Source organism: Symphodus melops (genome assembly GCF_947650265.1).
Source record: "Symphodus melops genome assembly, chromosome: 1".
NCBI lineage: Eukaryota > Metazoa > Chordata > Actinopteri > Labriformes > Labridae > Symphodus > Symphodus melops.
The window spans coordinates 30996080-31014114 of record NC_136691.1 but is presented as its reverse complement, the minus strand read 5'-3'; the positions used below and the strand labels follow the sequence as shown (position 1 = coordinate 31014114).

Below are 18035 nucleotides of genomic sequence, written 5' to 3'. Positions count from 1 at the left end.
AATGTCTGTTTTGTTTTTGTCATTAAAAATAACGAATACAAATATCAAACCAATGTAAACATAGTAAGACCAATAGGTGTGTTTGCATGTTAAAGCATAATGTGAAGGATGAATCGTGTTTGCTGTCTTTGAGCCTGCAGCGCAGCTTCAGGCACCTTCCAGGTAGTGTGTGTGTGTGTGTGTGTGTGTGTGTGTGTGTGTGTGTGCGTGTGTGTGCGTGTGTGCGTGCGTGCGCGCGCGCGCGCGCGTGTGTGTGTGTTAATCTCCTGTTCAAACAGCGATCACAGTGAACAGCTGATCATTTCCTGCTGGAGCCCCTGCCAGGCTCTGCTCCATGGATGAATGACAGGGCGTCTTACCGAAGCTCTGCTCAGAGGCTCCACCTTTCCGAGCGGTCCAGTGACCTCAGCAGTGGGCAGGATTTCCAGGCTCTCCCTCTCTCTCTCTCTCTCTCAGAGCTCCGTGTGTTCCTGCTTCTATCCCAGGATCTATGCGGCTCCAGCCACAGCAAACACGGAGCGCGGGCAGCCGACAGAAACGCCTTTCTCCTGCAACACTGGATCTTTTTTCTACTTGCGCCTCCAATCGGAATAAATAACTGAGGAATGTGGAAATTACAGAATGCCCAACAGCGCTGGAAAGAGATTTAAACCCACCAAATACATCCCGGTGTCCACTGCTGCCACTCTCCTGGTGGGATCGACCACTTTATTTTTCGTTTTCACGTAAGTTTGCTTCGCTTTCTTCTCTCCTTCTGATTCGCTGCATTGCCGAGCTTCGGCACACCGTGAGTCCACAGATTACTCAGGCTGGAGTGGATTTGCAGCCTGAAGTTTGCATGGCTGGGTTCAGTCACTGTAGTGAGGAATAAGGTAGGTTGTGTTCCAACACACGTAGCCTCCATCTTTCCCGAAGGGGAACCTTGGAGCTGAAACGGTTTCAGAGCAGATCATTAAACCTGCAAGTCGAACTTCATTAAAACCAGGCAAGTTGTGCAAAGATCCGCTGCTGCTAGAGACCTCCAGTTGAGGCCTGGATACTCACTGTGCATTAAACAAGTGCCACAGGGAGTCCCGCACACTGGGGCCGGGATAGGTCCGGGGTCACAACCTTTCAAGAGGGCTAAGAGTCGTCCTGAAGTTACAGTTCTTATAGTGTGGCTGGCTGCTTTGGTGTTGACAGCTGACTTTGATTAGTTTGTTTCTTTAGAGTAGATTTATGTGATTGTTGGTCCATATCACACAGTCCTGCCTCTGTCAAACAGGTCTTTCCTCTGTCTAAAGCAGGCTGTAATCCAGTCCAGGTGCTCTGACAAGCAGGTGTCAGAGGTTCAGTCAGGATTATCAGACACCCCCCCCCCCCCTCCAGGTCACTCTGATGGATCTTCAGATTCTCATCAGTGAAATGAAACCATGTCAACCTTTCACCTGTGTCTCAGGGGTTGTTTAGTTTCCTACAGGCAGATCTCAGACTCGTTTACCTGTCTTGGTTTATACCTGCTGGACTTGCCTCCCCTCCTTTAGCTGAATGTTGTGTCACTGTCTGCAGAGTAATAGCTTTCACTTTGAGTATTTTAAAAGCATGCAGGGTCCGTCCACACGGGCTGTGATCGGCTCCTGACAGTGTTATAGAAAGGATCCCTGCAGCTGTTTCATTACTCTACTTAAAGCCTCCACACCCCAGGAGTTGATGGTAGTGTTGTAGTGCTTTGTGTGCAGGGGGCAACACATGAATGAGTTTGTTTTCTTTCAAATCACAGTGACCATGAGGAGAACTCAGAGATTTAAAATAAAAGTGTCCACTGAGACCGAGGCGAGCCGGCGACCTCCAAGAAGATCTGAGTCCAGATCTGTTTATTTCCATGTTTTAAATGGTGAAAGGTCCAACACTATAAAACACTAGCAGAGGAAGCTTTACCACTTAACCCCACTTCAACAATGTTTGAATGCAGAACACGTGTGAGTGGTCTCAGGTCTGAGACTGAAGGCAACGTGAGGCGTTCAAGGCCCACTTGGATTGAAGCTTTGCATAAACAAATGTCCTGATGTAGAATGCATTTTCCTTTCAGACATTTTCTTTGCGTATGGAGGAAGTGTGCTGCCCACAGCGGGTTGAACACAATGCTGTTTCTGTTTGTGTTGCTGGGCTCACTTTAAGGTTCACCTCAGCAGATGGTTCATGGCTGAGGATTAAGACCTCACTCTGCACATTTCCCTGTAAGAGGTCCACAGGATAGAGAAGCGTATAATGGAACCCCCCCCTCCCCCGGGGGGCGTGCACAACCAAACTAGGCCATGTTTGACACGCACACACACACACACACACACACACACACACACACACACACACACACACACACACACACACACACACACACACACACACAGACACACACACACACAGTGTGTCCATTATGTTGAACCCAGTCTAGCATTGTCTCCGCTGCACTGTAAAGCTGCACATTAACATCACACAACAGTTGGTCTTAAACCTTTTTATCTCAGATTTTACTGTTTGAGACTTTGTGTAGCCCGCTCAGACGTGGACATGTAAGGGTTAAACCTACAGAGCTATACTTGTCCATCATGAACAGTTCAGCAGACTGCCAGGGACACAGATCTTTTTTTATTCCTTGGCTTCAGTGTGTTAAAGTTCTCACTGATGTCAGCAGGCCACTTGGTGTCATACGGGCAACAGAGGATGAGCACACACACACACACACACACACACACACACACACACCCTGTCCACTGTGTTGGCTTACTGATGCCTGACAGTTTGTGTTTCCCAGAGATTGAATTAGAACACATTACAGAATATTTATATCTCCACAGCGTGAGCGCGACTCGTGGTTAAAAACACAGATGAAGCTTTTAGTCATGTTTAAAGCATCATAACATCATCCCAGCCTGATCTGTAACCACATTCTGTTTTTACAGTCCATGTTGTCTAAATTAGCCCCAGCACTGATACAGCCTGTCTGTTGAGCCAAGCCTCAGGATGCTTCACTGTGTGCCAGGTGAAGAACCTGTTTAGGAAACGGAGCTGCCAGGCTGGCCAGCATCATTAGCATGAGTGCTAATAGTTGATACTGTGGAGCGGGGAGGGATGAATATGAACGGGTCATGTAGAGAAAGGCCGGTGTTCAGCAGTGAGTGTTTCACCAGGCTGTAATCTGCAGCTTCCACATCTGTTTCCTCCTTTTCACAGTGTGTCCATTCAGTCAGACTTCATTCACTGCGCTCAGTGTTTTCATGCAGATGTTGAAATGTGGGAAGGCTCAAACATAGTTAGTCCTGTACATTCTGATCTCTCTTGGTGTCAGAAGCAGTCTGGTTTCGTAGTCTATGCAGTACTTCAGTGGGCCCTGGATATACATGTGCTCCTGTGAATGACTCCGTCTGTAGGGAGGTTCAGGATCCAGGTTCGGTCGGGTTATATGATGACGAGTTAGCTTCACTTAAAGCTGATCTTTTATCCTTCATAGTGTTACAACGCAGGAGACCATTACTCTCTGTGACATGTCAAACTTTGAATCTAAATAAACACACTTGTTTAATATGAGGAGTGTTTAGATCCAGCAGTCACACAGCGAGCCTGCACAAAGAGAGAACAGCAGCACGAGTGAGCCAGACTTCTCCTGCCATTACTGACCCAGCATATGTTAGCATCATGTCCTCATAATGTTCCCACCTTCAGGCAGATTCACATGTTATAAATCTGAGCTGTGTGCTTCTGTCTCTGTGACATGCTGTCTACCTGTCCTCGCGCCGCACACACGATGACCCTTCATCATCTTCACCGACACGAGCTCACCTGCTCGGGCCGAATATCCAGCCCGGCTTTTTCATAGAATCCATGTGGTTAAAGGGACAGGATATACTGAATGTGTCTCAGGTCGACCCGGTGCTGCAGACGAGTCTGCAGACAGACTGTGGTGGTTTATGGTTCATTTTCACTGGTCTATGGTTTACCACACGGCACGCTTCCAACCTGTGGGATAGTCACACACTCTGGAACAATCCTCTGCTCTTTACAGCCTTCATGGATAAGCTCTGTTTATTTTCCCCTGGCGTGTGTCCAGTAAAGGACGTCGGCCTATAACTTCAGAATGACAGATTTGTGCATACTGAGGAAACAACAGAAAGTGTATAATGGCAAACTGCCTCCTCCATTTCTCCGAAGAAACACGAGTTAATATGAATCCTGACCTACGAAAATGAACGCAGAGAAAAGTCTCCTGGAACAACCAGTAATGCCTCTGCAGACGCAGGATGTATACATACATGCATTTTACAGCCCTCTTGTTAAGGTTGAGTCAATATGCAGACACAGCAGGTAATACTGATTCAATGAACAGCTGTGTGAGGCCCATCACCTCATTTGAGATAAGCTGCGACAAAAAGCAAAGAAAAGAGAACAACACAGAAAATGTGATGCAGCCGTTGAATGACCTGCACGGAGATCGTAGCGGTCTGTACTCACTCCATGCACCGTGCTGCAGTCACAGGAAGTCCAGGTGAGAATATCCTGCTGCCTTCTCTCATCAGAAAAGATACTGGAGGTGTGGAAGGAGAAAGTTCAGCTGGTGGCGTTCACACATGCAGCTCCTCCTGCAGAGGGTTAGCTGTAATGGTGTCATGGTAAAGATGCTAATGCACATCGTTCATACTGGATGGGTTGAAAATGTCTAAATAGTTAAAGTCTCATCTCCAGCCGTGGAAACAGAGCAGCGTCTGTTGGACAGTGATGTGCTCAGATATTACATCTTAATATCAAACAGTGGCTGTTTGGACTGAAACTTTCCTCAGCTGTAAACTTTAAAACATCCGAGATACAAACGCTCAAAGCAGCCGTGACTGCAGTGACAGGGAGCGGCCATCAATCTGCCAGCTAAGGTATGTCCAGCTGTTGAGTCTCCTCAGAGGAGAGCTGGGGGGGGGGGGGGTCCAACAAGGTCCTCTAAAGACTCACCAATCTCTTACTGTAATCATGATGGGAGGATTGTCTTTGGAGATTTCCTCTTTTCCAAATAATGTCATATTATTAAATCATCTTATTTACAATCCTCTGATACTGATGTCATTATATACTGAGCTAACATGCTGACATGCTTACATGCTAATGTGCAGGACAGGTTTTTCCTGCATTCCTCTGAATGTTTAAACGGCACACATCTGTCTCTCTCTCTCTCTCTCTCTCTCTCTCTCTCTCTTTCTCTCTCTATCTGTCTCTCTCTCTCTCTCTCGCTGTCTCTCTCTCTCTCTCTCTCTCTCTCTTTCTCGCTGTCTCTCTCTCTCTCGCTCTCTCTCTCTCTCTCTCTCTCTCTCTCTCTAGTCCATCACGTCTCTTTGTTAACTCACAGCACGATCTTCTGACTCTGCGATCGTTTAATCCAACATGAAAAACTTTGAAACCATCAAGAAGATCCTGAATTCAGAGCTGAGCTTTAGTGCAGCAGCAGAAGAAGTTCTACTTCTGAGGACTGTAATCCTGACCTCTGACCTTGTCTTCCCTCGTTCAAGGTCAGATGTCTGGGCTGAAGGCCCCAACACATCCAGAGCACGCCGTACAGCTTGTTGCTTTGAATCGTGTGATCGCTTATTTCTACGGCGCAGCACGTCAACATTCATCTCGGAACACGTTTCGGGCATGTGAGAGCATGATGCTGGATCAGAGACAGACTGCAAGTCTGATCGTTTTTTAGCATTAGCTTACAGGAGCTAATGTCCTGTAGCTAAGGCAGAAAGCTGCGATCAGTAATCAGACATCGGGGGAGGTTGGGCAGCTGATCAGACTCTACATAGCAGTTACTAATGCAGGATTTATCCCTAACATCGATGTCGCTCTGCTCCGAGTTCCCTGCTTTATGGAAGAATTTATAATGTAACACTTTGTCACCTTCTTCCATGAAAACCCATTAACATGAATCATACTGTAATCTGTAGCAGCAGGATCTGAGTCATGTTGTTAGCATGATGTCCCAGCATATGTTTGATAGAAATCACTGCTTTCTAAAATTAGCATGTCCTCTTTCTGCCAAGTGCTGTGTGTGTATTTATTTATTTATTTAGCCGTGTTCTCTCTTCTAATACTGTGAATCTGATAAATCACATCTTGCCTCGGAGAAGAAGGAGATAAAGTCTTTGTCATCTCTGGATCAGTCGACTGTATTGTTTCCCTCTGCAGCTTGTGACTGTGTTCCTTTCCCTGCGTCTATTTAAAGTCCTTTTGGTTTCTCTGAAGCCATGACCTTCTGGAGCTCTTCTACTTGCCAAAAAAACTGAATTGTGCCTTGTGATGCCATAATCGAGCTAAATGGATCCATGTGGATTGGCTGAGCAGCAGTGTGGGGGCGAAAAGTGCGGGAAAGTGCAGCGAGGTGCTCCGAGTTTACTCGACTCCACCACAAAGAGAAGGAGCGGGGGCCGCCTGGAAGGTCTCTCCTTCAGGGAACATGTGGGATTAATTTAGACCTCCAGCCTCTCCCTCCTTGGGTGTCTCCACCCTGTTTCCCCCTCATGTTGTTCTGCCACAGGGACACCATGACTGGTCATAAGTAGAAACACAGCTGAAGGGACTTTCTGAGAGATCGAGGAGTTTGTAGAAAAAGAAGACGCACAGGCAGATACACAACGTTAAAAGGTCTTTGTGCCTTTGATGTAACATGAATACAGAGCTCCATCATCATCAAGACTTCTGACCACGACCTGCTGTTCTTCTCAGCTTGTCACTTCACTGTTCTGGCTCACTATCTTTAATCCTCGTTGTTTTACAGGCAACTATTTAAAGGTCACATGACCTCCTCCTCTTCAACCGTTCAAACAGGCTGTTTCTGTGTCTGTAGCTTTAAATATGTAAATGAGCTGTGTCTGACCACGCCCCCTCTCTGGAAGGGCTCGGGTGTACTCGCTGCTTTCTGGCTCCATGTCCTATTGTTTACGGTGAGAAGGCAGACTCAGAGGGCAGAACAAACACCTAGCTGTGGGAGTGTCACCCACCTGGGGGAGGGGCTACTGCCCTTTGTGATGTCATGAAGGGAACATCTCCAAACGGCCTGTTTCTGAAAAGTGGAGCAGGCAGAAGACGGAGAGGATGGACTTTTCTCATGATTGGAGGGTTTGGAGACAGACATGTCAGAGGAAGATGGAGTGTATTTTGCACGTCATGTAAAAGCGGCTGTATAATAAATAAAAAGTTGATTTTATAGGTCAGGGTCATGTTTTGGTTTGTTAGGCCCTCACCTCTCCCTCTGAGTAATCTCATCAGTTTCACTTCCACACTCAGCAGGGAGAAGACTCTTAAACCAGCTGCAGGCTGCTCGGTGACAAACGCTGGTCAGAGGAAGTGAAGAAGGTCGTCGAGGAATGAGCAGCCAAAAACAGCCCCATGTGTCTGTGATAGCAAGTTCACCAGATGTGTCAGTGTTTAAAGCGTGCTACCATTTTCAAGGTGATCTTTTCTTGAGACATATAACATGAAGATTTTATTCTTAAATTGAAGCTCCCATGTGTGGGATGCTGATATGATGGATGTGCTTGACGCGAGCGGTCATGTCTTTGAAGTTGTTGTTAAAGAGACAGCAGATAAAGGAAGTGTTAGGCAGTAGCATAAATAAACAAAGCTACGCTGAAGCTTTCACAGACTGACAGCAGGACAGTGAACACGAGGAGAATATGCAAACTTCTAAAAAGTAAAATATAATCTATGTTAAACATGGAGTATGTTTACTTGGACCTGCATCAGTTTTCAGAAACCAGATTTTCTAACCTAGAGAAGAAAACAGGTTAGCGTGATATGTGTACGCCTGTGCAGAGGCTGCATCAGTAAATCCAACATGCGTCTTCTTCTGGAGCGGCTGACACACCGAGTCGTATCTGAGACAGTTCAGATGAGAAAGCATCAACATGCGATCTTCACGAGGAGCGGGTCACGTCCTGAAGAAAGAGCAAGAAATCCACCTGTGCAAAGCTGATGCATTAAGCAGGATGCTGGTATTTCTCAGGATTCTACCTGTGCAGGCCTCACCTTTACCCCACATGTCACTCAGGAAGCACCATGAAGCCACATACAGCCTGGTGATGAGCATGAATCCCTTTATAACATCTTTATCACAGAGCTGATGTTTCAGGAGGAACGTGTGTGTGAACACAAACACACACATTTACTCGCTCTAACTATATTTGATCTTTTATTGTAGAGATGGGAAAGCACATAGAGTCTGAAATCAGGGATGGAGAGAAGGGGGAATAGCGTGCAGGAAAAAAGCCACGGGTTGGAATCGAACCCAGGCTGCCCGCTTGGAGGTCCGGTCTCCGTACATGGGGCGCGCACACTAACGAAGTGAACTTTCTTTATAGTGCCAGATCACAGCTGAAGTCTTTTCAGGATACCTTAGACCTCTGTGTCTTTCCCCCACACAGCTGTAAACCTCGGGCACACACACGTGGTTAAACAGCGTTACAGGATAGTCTCCCGTTGTGAGGACAGCCAGGTCCGGAGAAGATCCGGAGTACCTCCAGTACCTCGTTATCGGGTGTCCAGTGGGAGACCTGGATCTGACTAGCGGAGCTAGTTTCTCTGTGTTTGTACTCTTGATTTGTGTCAAGAAGTAAAAGACTAACTGTGATGTATTTCTTCCAAAGTCGGTCCATGACAGCGGCTGTGAGTTGTGACTCATGATGGCGTTGAAGGAAGCTGCTCCGCTCTCTGGAGTTCCTGTGACTCCTGTTTTCTTTGGAAGTTTTGTGTTATCAATTCCCAGCTGATCAAGTCATGGTTGCTCTTCTTTCCCACTGAAAGGCGGCGAGGTCAGGAGGCTCAAAAGATTCTTCACGTGTCACTCAGACACGACAGGAAGTCCCTGCAGCGCTCAGCCTGGTCGTCGTCTTTCTGTTATTCTGCAGGTTTAAAGACACGAGACGATCTGTGCAGCAGGAAGCTCTGATTAAAGGATTTATTATCCACATACACACACGTGGTGCGTGATCATGAAGTCATGCTCTGTAAAAATACAAACATGTTATCTGGACTGATGCTCATCACATCCAGACGTGATGAGCTGCTTCTAAAACCAGGCTGAACCTTGTGATGGTTTCAACCTGCAGACCTGGTGTCAGTCTACTTCCTGTTGGACAGGAAGTAGACTGACACCGGCGGTTAGCTTGTTAGCGTGTTTAATTATCAGCTTTTTCCAACAAATGTGATATTGTGTGTGTGGCTCCAGACAGGCTTTCATTTTAAAAGCAGCTCCTCCCACACTGAGCAGTTGTAATGGAGTTTCTATACTTTGACTCAAGGAATGACGTTGTGAACTTTGACCTCCACTGACTCTTCAGCTTGGCGTCCCAGTGAGGGCGCTCCGTCTTGTTTTTGTGTGTGTCATGTCTTGAGGGAAAACACTGAATCCATCCTGAGATCTCGTGTTAATCTATCTTGAGCTGAAGTTGAAATCCTCCGCAGACTTGAAATGACCCCGCGGTGTCCGTGCCGCCACGGCACAGCGCCTCCTCTCCGCCAAACTCTTAGTTTGAGTCTTAATCCCATCAGCACACGCCAGCCAGAGTTTTAATTCAGTGACCTAATGAGAAGTGACGGCACCCCGCCCCCATCCCGACCCGCCACCATGTGAACTCTCCGCAGTGTGAAGAACTGCTAACGTCCGGATTAAAAGCCAAACACGTCCAAATCCAGCTGATCCCTCAAAGTGTTTCACAGGTGTTCTCTGTGCCATGATCAGACTGAACAGCTGTTCATGTCACAGCCAACCTGGCTGCAGTTCCTCCACTGACCATTAGGGTCAGCCTCTCATCGTTACATGAACTTCATCCCAGCTCATCTAAGGGATCCATCCCTCCATCCATCCCTCCATCCATCCATCCATCCCTCCATCCATCCATCCATCCATCCATCCCTCCATCCCTCCATCCATCCATCCATCCATCCCTCCATCCCTCCATCCATCCATCCATCCATCCATCCCTCCATCCCTCCATCCATCCATCCATCCATCCATCCATCCCTCCATCCATCCATCCATCCATCCATCCATCCCTCCATCCCTCCATCCATCCATCCCTCCATCCCTCCATCCATCCATCCATCCCTCCATCCATCCATCCATCCCTCCATCCATCCATCCCTCCATCCCTCCATCCATCCATCCATCCCTCCATCCATCCATCCCTCCATCCATCCATCCATCCATCCATCCATCCATCCATCCATTATCAGCCTATCAGTGATATTTGACAGTTTTTAGCTGTTTTTTTTAATAGCTGATAAAATGTAATAATTCATAAGTGTGCTTCTGTGGCTCTGCTGCAGGTGTTCCCTCTCTCACCACTGTCTCTCACGTCATGTCCCTCGACCATCCTATTGGCCAGATGTCACATGACTGAGAGCTGTGTGCGGTCTGTGTCTTTTTCGATCTGTCTCAGAAGTAATACCCGATCAACACTGAAGCCTGCGTGCCGCCGAGGAGCGCAAAGACGGGAGCGGCCTGCAGCAGGAGGAGATTCTTGGTTTGAACGTTTAAACTGCAGTCTTCTGTTGGAGTCTATAATGTTAATGACAGAAAGTTCTGATGTCATGAACTATAAATAATCACCATCAGTGATGAAACAGCAGTGGACCTTCATGATTACGGCGTCCTCTCCTCCAGGTGTGTCCAGGAAGGACCGTGCTGCACGGCCTCACAGCTTCAGTAATGCAGCACTTCACCTCCTGATAACCTTCCCATGAGCACGCTCAGCGTCGCTGGATATCAGGCAGCAGAACCTGTGAATATCAATGAGTTAGTGTTATCGATCCTTACACAAGGCCATCCCTTCATTCATTTTACATTCTGGTGCCGCTCGCCCTCCTCTGCCGCATGTTGAGATGATGATGTCAGATCCCTCCTCCTATCAGCTGCGTGCACCTCTGCAGTGTGTCAGCGTGACGCCATGATGGAGTCTCAGTGCTCAGCGTGTGGATCTTCTCTCTGAGGCAGGTTAACGCTCCTCTGATAACAGCCTGTGGGTTCAGCCTGCCATGTCACATATATCTCCTCCCGCCTTAACCAAATCTTTCAGGGTTGCGGGGCTTATCTTGCGTGAAGCGCCGGCGTCCCTGGCTCCATAATGCGCCGGGTGCTGCGAGACGAGAATGCGTGCAGAATGACGTTAGCTCGTCTTCCCCGCAGACACATCTCCCTCGTATTTCTGTTCTCATTAGATTCTATGCAACGTGTTGATCAGTGTTACTGTGGGAGGTCTGTAAGCTGGTTCTTCTGACACTGTAGGAGACCCACAGGCAGTCTGACATTCATGTTTCTGATCAGTTTTGAGTCAAAGCTTCCCCGACACCGGAGGAGGAACAGAAGGGAACTGCTGAGTCGTCAGAAAGTCCAGCCGGCCCCGTGAGGCACAAACAATGTAAACAGCTGTCTCAACCCCCGAGCTCAAAGGAAGCACCCGGAGGAGCCTGACCTCAAGGTCCCTCACGTGTCAAGACCTGCAGAAAGACCTCCGAGTTGTTGTGTCTGGAGTCAGCCGTCCCTCAGTGTGTGTGTGTGTGTGTGTGTGTGTGTGTGTGTGTGTGTGTGTGTGTGTGTGTGTGTGTGTGTGTGTGTGTGTGTGTGTGTGTGTGTGTGTGTGTGTGTGTGTGTGTGTGTGTGTGTGTGTGTGTGTGTGTGTGTGTGTGTGTGTGTGTGTGTGTGTGTGTGTGTGTGTGTGTGTGTGGGTGTGTGTGTGTGTGTGTGTGTGTGGGTGTGGGTGTGGGGCAGCTGTCTGTAGAGTCTGCTTTCATGAGTCTCAGGTTGAGGTGTGAGGGCAGCTGGGACAGAGACACATAGCTGAGGCTGAAAAGACACAAACAAACAAACAGGAAGTTGTCAAAGTGAATCAGCTTCCTGCTTCTACTGTAGATTCCCACCAAGTGATATTTTTAGAGCAGCGCTGATTTGAATCGGAGCAGCAGTCTCACACCTCCAGGAGCCTGTGAGGATGTTGGTCATGTTGACTGAACGCAGCGTTTCTGTGAAATCTCAGCTTTTCACAGGACAGCGAAACAGACAGAGGCGTACCTGAACATATCTGAACGAACATGAAGAAATCGTTCGATCTCGGTGAAATGTGAAGCGAAACAGTTTAATACACATCTTTACACAGAGGGTGGAGAAAGATTTCCTCCCTACTCACAAGTTAAAATAAAAACAGTTTAACGGTTTAACACATGGATAAAGGACAAACAGCTCACCTTACCTTCACACACTCCCTAAGTTTGTGTGATGACCCCCCGGGGAGACAGCAGCCAGAAAGAGGGGCGGGTCTTCAGATGCCTCATTATTATACATTCATATGAGTGCATGTCTGCTGCTCTTCACACAGGAACACTGTAGTCTGCTTCTTACTAACAAGTGTTGTAATTGACCTTTGACCCCCTCCAGGGACAGCGGGGCTTTGGGGGTCGTGAGACGGAGAAGTGGAGATGTTTCTGATAAAGTGGTGAATTAAAGGTTTGGGATGCTCTGAAATAGATAATAAAAATAAGGAGACATGTTTGAGTCTGTGGATGGAAGTGGAGACGGTTTGCACATGAGATGGTGGTGATGACGAGGACAGTGGACACCAAACACAGTCCTTTAATCAGCCTTCTGAGTGACCCTGTGATCCACTGAGAGCAGCACATGATGCATATTAAACACAAGCAGACTTTGAAGTGTGTTTTAAGACGTGACACAAAGCAGGGCTCCATCTTTAGAATAACAAATGTGATCTCAAGACACTTCACAAGGAGAAAGGAGTCAACAGGTGTTGCAGCGATGGAAGCGGGCAGTGGAACTGCTTCAGATAGAAGTGATTGTACCCGAGCTAAAAAGCCTCTGCATGTTTCTAATAAACTCCAGCAGCAGAAAGCTGCTCAAACTAGGATCAATGTTGGAGATGAAACATGGAGAGAGGTTAGAACACAGAAAGCTTTACAGACCCATGCAGAGCTGGCTAAACACTGAAGCTACAGTGTCCACCACATACAGAGCTGGCTAAACACTGAAGCTACAGTGTCCACCACATGCAGAGCTGGCTAAACACTGAAGCTACAGTGTCCACCACATGCAGAGCTGGCTAAACACTGAAGCTACAGTGTCCACCACATGCAGAGCTGGCTAAACACTGAAGCTACAGTGTCCACCACATGCAGAGCTGGCTAAACACTGAAGCTACAGTGTCCACCACATGCAGAGCTTGCTAAACACTGAAGCTACAGTGTTCATCACATGCTGACCTGTGTAAGAGGAGGGGGGCTCTCAGCTCTCTGTGATGATTAAAGTTTAGACTGCAGTACTCATTTTAAACACTAGGGGCAGCTCTCTGTGATGATTACACACAGGGTCTGATTTACTAAGATCTCAATTAAAGAGTACTAAACTGCGTGTTCACTGCAGAAGTTTGCACGTTTGGCTTGTGGGCGTTTTGCAGGTGATTTACTAAGAACATTTGTGTGAATGACGTCAGGTGCAAACCTTGTGGAGGCGGTAGGATTTCTGTCAGGCTTTAACGTGTTCTACTGGTTTACGTCACAGAGAGTTTGGACAGAAAGCTGGACGACTGCAGGCGCAAAACAGATATTAGTTAGAGGCAAATGAACGTCCAGTATTTTCAAGTAATAGCAGATACGGCGTTTCTTTTAAACTATTATTGAAGCAAGATACAAAATAAAAGCATCCCATTTATGTTTCTGTCATTGAAACATGTTAACAGGTCTTTTATTGAGCCCATCTTGCTTCAGCTCTCAAGGAAGGCGGACGCCCGAGATGAAGCCAAATAAGCGCGTGAATGTATCGCTGCATAACCGGTCTCTTGTACCAACCTTGAATTTCCTTCGGGATCAATAAAGTATCTATCTATCTATCTATCTATCTATCTATCTATCTATCTATGTCTCCTCCTACCTGCAGCCTGCAGTGCGTAACACTGGGGCTCCTGGATTAGCACCTTCTTTAAAGGTGTTAAATTCAGACACCGTCACACCCACAGCAGTCTTTACCTGGCTTGGTAAATCACACTGTGTGTACTAACTTCACTTCTTTACATTTTCTCCTCCCAGTATTTTACACGCTGAGGCAGAAACGCCTCGTTTTGCATATTCATTAAGACTAACGTGCTAAATGAACAGGACGTGTTGTTTAGCTCAGATGACAGACTCAGTCCTCTCTGCACGCTGTTAGAACATCAGATAACATGCTTTTAGCTGCTAGTATCAAGTTTGCACGCACACACCTTTAGTAAATCAGGCCCATAGTATCCATTTTAAAGTTTTGTGGTCAGAGTTACAGACTGCTCCTTTAACAGAGCAGACTCATGTTGGACAGCTATCTGCTGACACTGTGGTGGTGAGCTTGTAAAGTGGAGATGCATCAAAGAAAGAGACAAACAGAGCAACAACAACCTCTTTGTGATCTTCTCTCCAAACGTCTCTGCGGTTTAAATCGAGTGTGACATGGCCTTTGAGTGAGCAGGAGCTGTCAGAACATGCTGATGCTATCCGCCTCTCAAGCAGACTGGCTCCATCCAGAGAGCTGCGTCGACCATAGCAGAGGCTGCTGCTGCTGCTGCTGCTGCCAAGACTCGTTTCAGCTCGGGGTGACGCCTCGGGGTGCGCTTAAAGAAGTCCAGACAGAACCAGCCGGGGTATTGATGGTCCCTCTCTCTCTCGTGGGTAATTCATGAAGCAGGACTCGTCTGAGGATGTATTCATTGATAAGTTCATGAAGGCATGAATGAATCCCACAGTTCATGTCCTTAAAACACTGACATGAGTTCATACTGTCTCTCCTGGAGCCTCGGTGGTGAAACACAGTGTCACTTTAAACAGCAGCTGTCCTGGCTCATTGTTGAGTATGAGAGAATAAAAGCAGCAGCTTGGTGCATTAAAGTGCTCTCTCTTGCATACATCATAAAATCACTGACACAGACGCAGCTCTCTCACATTAATGCTGAGGTTTGGATCAGGTGCTGATGTCCTTCCTGCTGTGCAGAGAAGATGTACTGAGGATGTTGTTGTTGTCATGCTGACCCAAAAAGTCTTTAAAGTTTCCCCAGTGAAGAGTTTGGAGCCAGTTCGGAGAAAACGAAGAATAAGAAGAGAATCTTTCACACATGTACAAACTTATTGTAAGCTTCCTGAAACGATCGGGATGAGCTGCATGTGGGAACTCTAGACTCCAAGAATTTCAAGTCCAAGTGATGTGATTGTGACTGCTGCATGCTGCAGAGAGTGTCTGCATGTGACCACGGCCAGACTAGAAATCATCCTCACAAAGACGGGGCAACATGTCGTCTGCACGATGTTCGATTCCTCCACTCGTGATCTTTTAGTTCTCCAGTTCCAGAAACTGATCCTGTGTGAGACATACATGGGATGGTCTCGTGCTGGGAGGAACATGTTGAGTGCATGTGTGACAACATGGCTAACGATGACCATGATGATGGCTGTGTGTTTTTACAGTGTGTCAGCGTCGACGATAATTGACATTTAATTTGTGTGTAGACGAACAAGTGAACGTTATTAGTTGTTTGCAAAAAGGTGCAAACTGACGCTCATCTGTCACATTCCCTCCAGCTGAGAGAGGAACCACTTCATCCCTCTGTGACAAGCCACACACACACACACACACACACACACACACACACACACACACACACACACACACACACACACACACACACACACACACACACACACACACACACACACACACACACACACACACACACACAGGCTTTCTGCCAGAAGCTTGTCAGTCTGTAACTGGTCTTTAGCCACTTTCAGACTCTCCTCTTCTGTCAAACACCGTTACAGAGACTGACGTGACCTCAGCTGCTTCACGCTCCTCCAGTGGACGAGCGAAAGGAAAACACAGAGCGAGGCTTTGATTTCCGTCTGTTAGTAAACCACTTTAGAGGTCCGACTGCACAGAACAAATCATTACTTCTTCTCACACGCTCGCAGAGGAAGAGGGCGGCTGCTGTCCTCATCTGGCCTCATGCATACAGACCCTTAATGCATGAGAAGTGTGTTTACTGCTCCGTCGCTAGCGACGTGCGCTACTGCTTTACATTCAGAGTGTGTCTGAGAGAGAGAGAGTCAGCGACAAGGGCTGCCATTCAACCACTTGACTGAGCTCATTTACTATCTGCTCTCCGCATTGCCTGACTAAGTGGTGACTGAGGGAGGCCTATTTTTAACTCCCCTGCTGTAAGTGGAGCAGAGTGCTCGCTCGTTTCAGTGGTTACACGGCTAACGAGCAGGCAGGTGTCAATCAGTCACCCTGGACACATATTAGATGTCGTTTATTTTCATTTCTCCTCCTTTTTTCTTCTCTTCTTTTTATTCTCCACCAACAACTGGATACAGAATTAGTTCTGAAATTGAGCCGACAGCGTGGCACTCTGGAGTCGACACTCTGACATAAACGGTGCTGTCCACAGCACTTTAACTGTGCGGTAAGATTCATGGATCTCAGGAGCATTTACCTGAGCTGGCTGCCTGCCAACTTTTATCTTCAATCCATATCTAGAGGAACTTTCTGTGTGTACAAACCTCATGAGTGAAACTCGTCCTGATAAATACTCATCTTCATCCAACTGAAGAGCAAACATGAATACACCTTAGTATCGTAGAACTCTTGGCTAATTCCCTCACAGTATTTTTTTCCGTGTTCACAGAGTTCTTCCTGCATAAGGTCAGAGCTCCAGGTGATCATCGGTCGGCTTATAATGCCTGGCTTAGGCTTTGACCTGTGTCTATTGGAAATGAATGGAACAGATGGGGGGGGGGCTTAAGTGGAGGACTGATTGTGCTGATGACACCTGTGCTGATGACACCTGTGCTTCAGACGCGTGCTTCGTGCTTGGATTCACAACTCTGATCCTGTTCTGTTGAGATCAGATCAGTCTGGTTCCAGATGGCCATAATGAGCTGATGTCAAAATGCACCAGTGTATCAAAGTGTTTGGCTCCAAACAGCCGTCACTGAGGTAAGGTGATAAAAGGCATCTCGACTCATGAAGTCTGCATTTAAACTACTACAACATCCCCATGATGCATTTAAACTACTACAACATCTCCATGATGCATTTAGACTACAACATGCCCATGATGTATTTAAACTACAACATCCCCATGATGTATTTAAACTACTACAACATCCCCATGATGCATTTAGACTACAACATGCCCATGATGCATTTAAACTACTACAACATCCCCATGATGCATTTAAACTACTACAACATCCCCATGATGTATTTAAACTACTACAACATCCCCATGATGCATTTAAACTACAACATCCCCATGATGCATTTAAACTACTACAACATCCCCATGATGCATTTAAACTACAACATCCCCATGATGCATTTAAACTACAACATCCCCATGACGTATTTAAACTACAACATCCCCATGTTGCATTTAAACTACAACATGCCCATGATGCATTTAAACTACAACATCCCCATGATGCATTTAAACTACAACATGCCCATGATGCATTTAAACTACATCAGCCCCATGATGCATTTAAACTACAACATCCCCATGATGCATTTAAACTACAACATCCCCATGTTGCATTTAAACTACAACATGCCCATGATGCATTTAAACTACAACATGCCCATGATGCATTTAAACTACAACATGCCCATGATGCATTTAAACTACAACATCCCCATGATGCATTTAAACTACAACATCCCCATGATGCATTTAAACTACAACATCCCCATGATGTATTTAAACTACAACATGTATTTAAACTACAACACACTACTCCACACTACCGGACTTTCTCCAGTTTGTAAGCTGTCCCACCAGGAAGAACAGGACAATAGACCTCCTGTATGCAAACGTGAAGGACGCCTACACTGCCACCCCCCTACCACCTCTGGGTAAGTCCGACCACAACCTGGTCCTACTAAAGCCACAGTACAAAACTATGATCCAGAGACAACCGATAACTACTCGCACCTTCAGAAAGTGGTCTCC

At 46.8% G+C, this 18035-nt stretch overlaps 1 protein-coding gene across 3 annotated transcripts in view; it reads left to right on the top strand.

Annotated features, from left to right (window-relative positions):
- Positions 1–480: 480 nt before the first annotated feature.
- zdhhc8b (zDHHC palmitoyltransferase 8b) overlaps positions 481–18035 on the top strand; it is a 52500-nt gene continuing 34945 nt past the window's right edge. For all 3 annotated transcript variants that reach the window (XM_079363829.1, XM_079363828.1, XM_079363830.1), the window contains exon 1: positions 481–725. In XM_079363829.1, coding sequence (XP_079219955.1) covers positions 622–725 — 104 coding nt within the window. In that variant the 5' untranslated portion in view covers positions 481–621. The remainder of the gene's footprint in view (positions 726–18035) is intronic.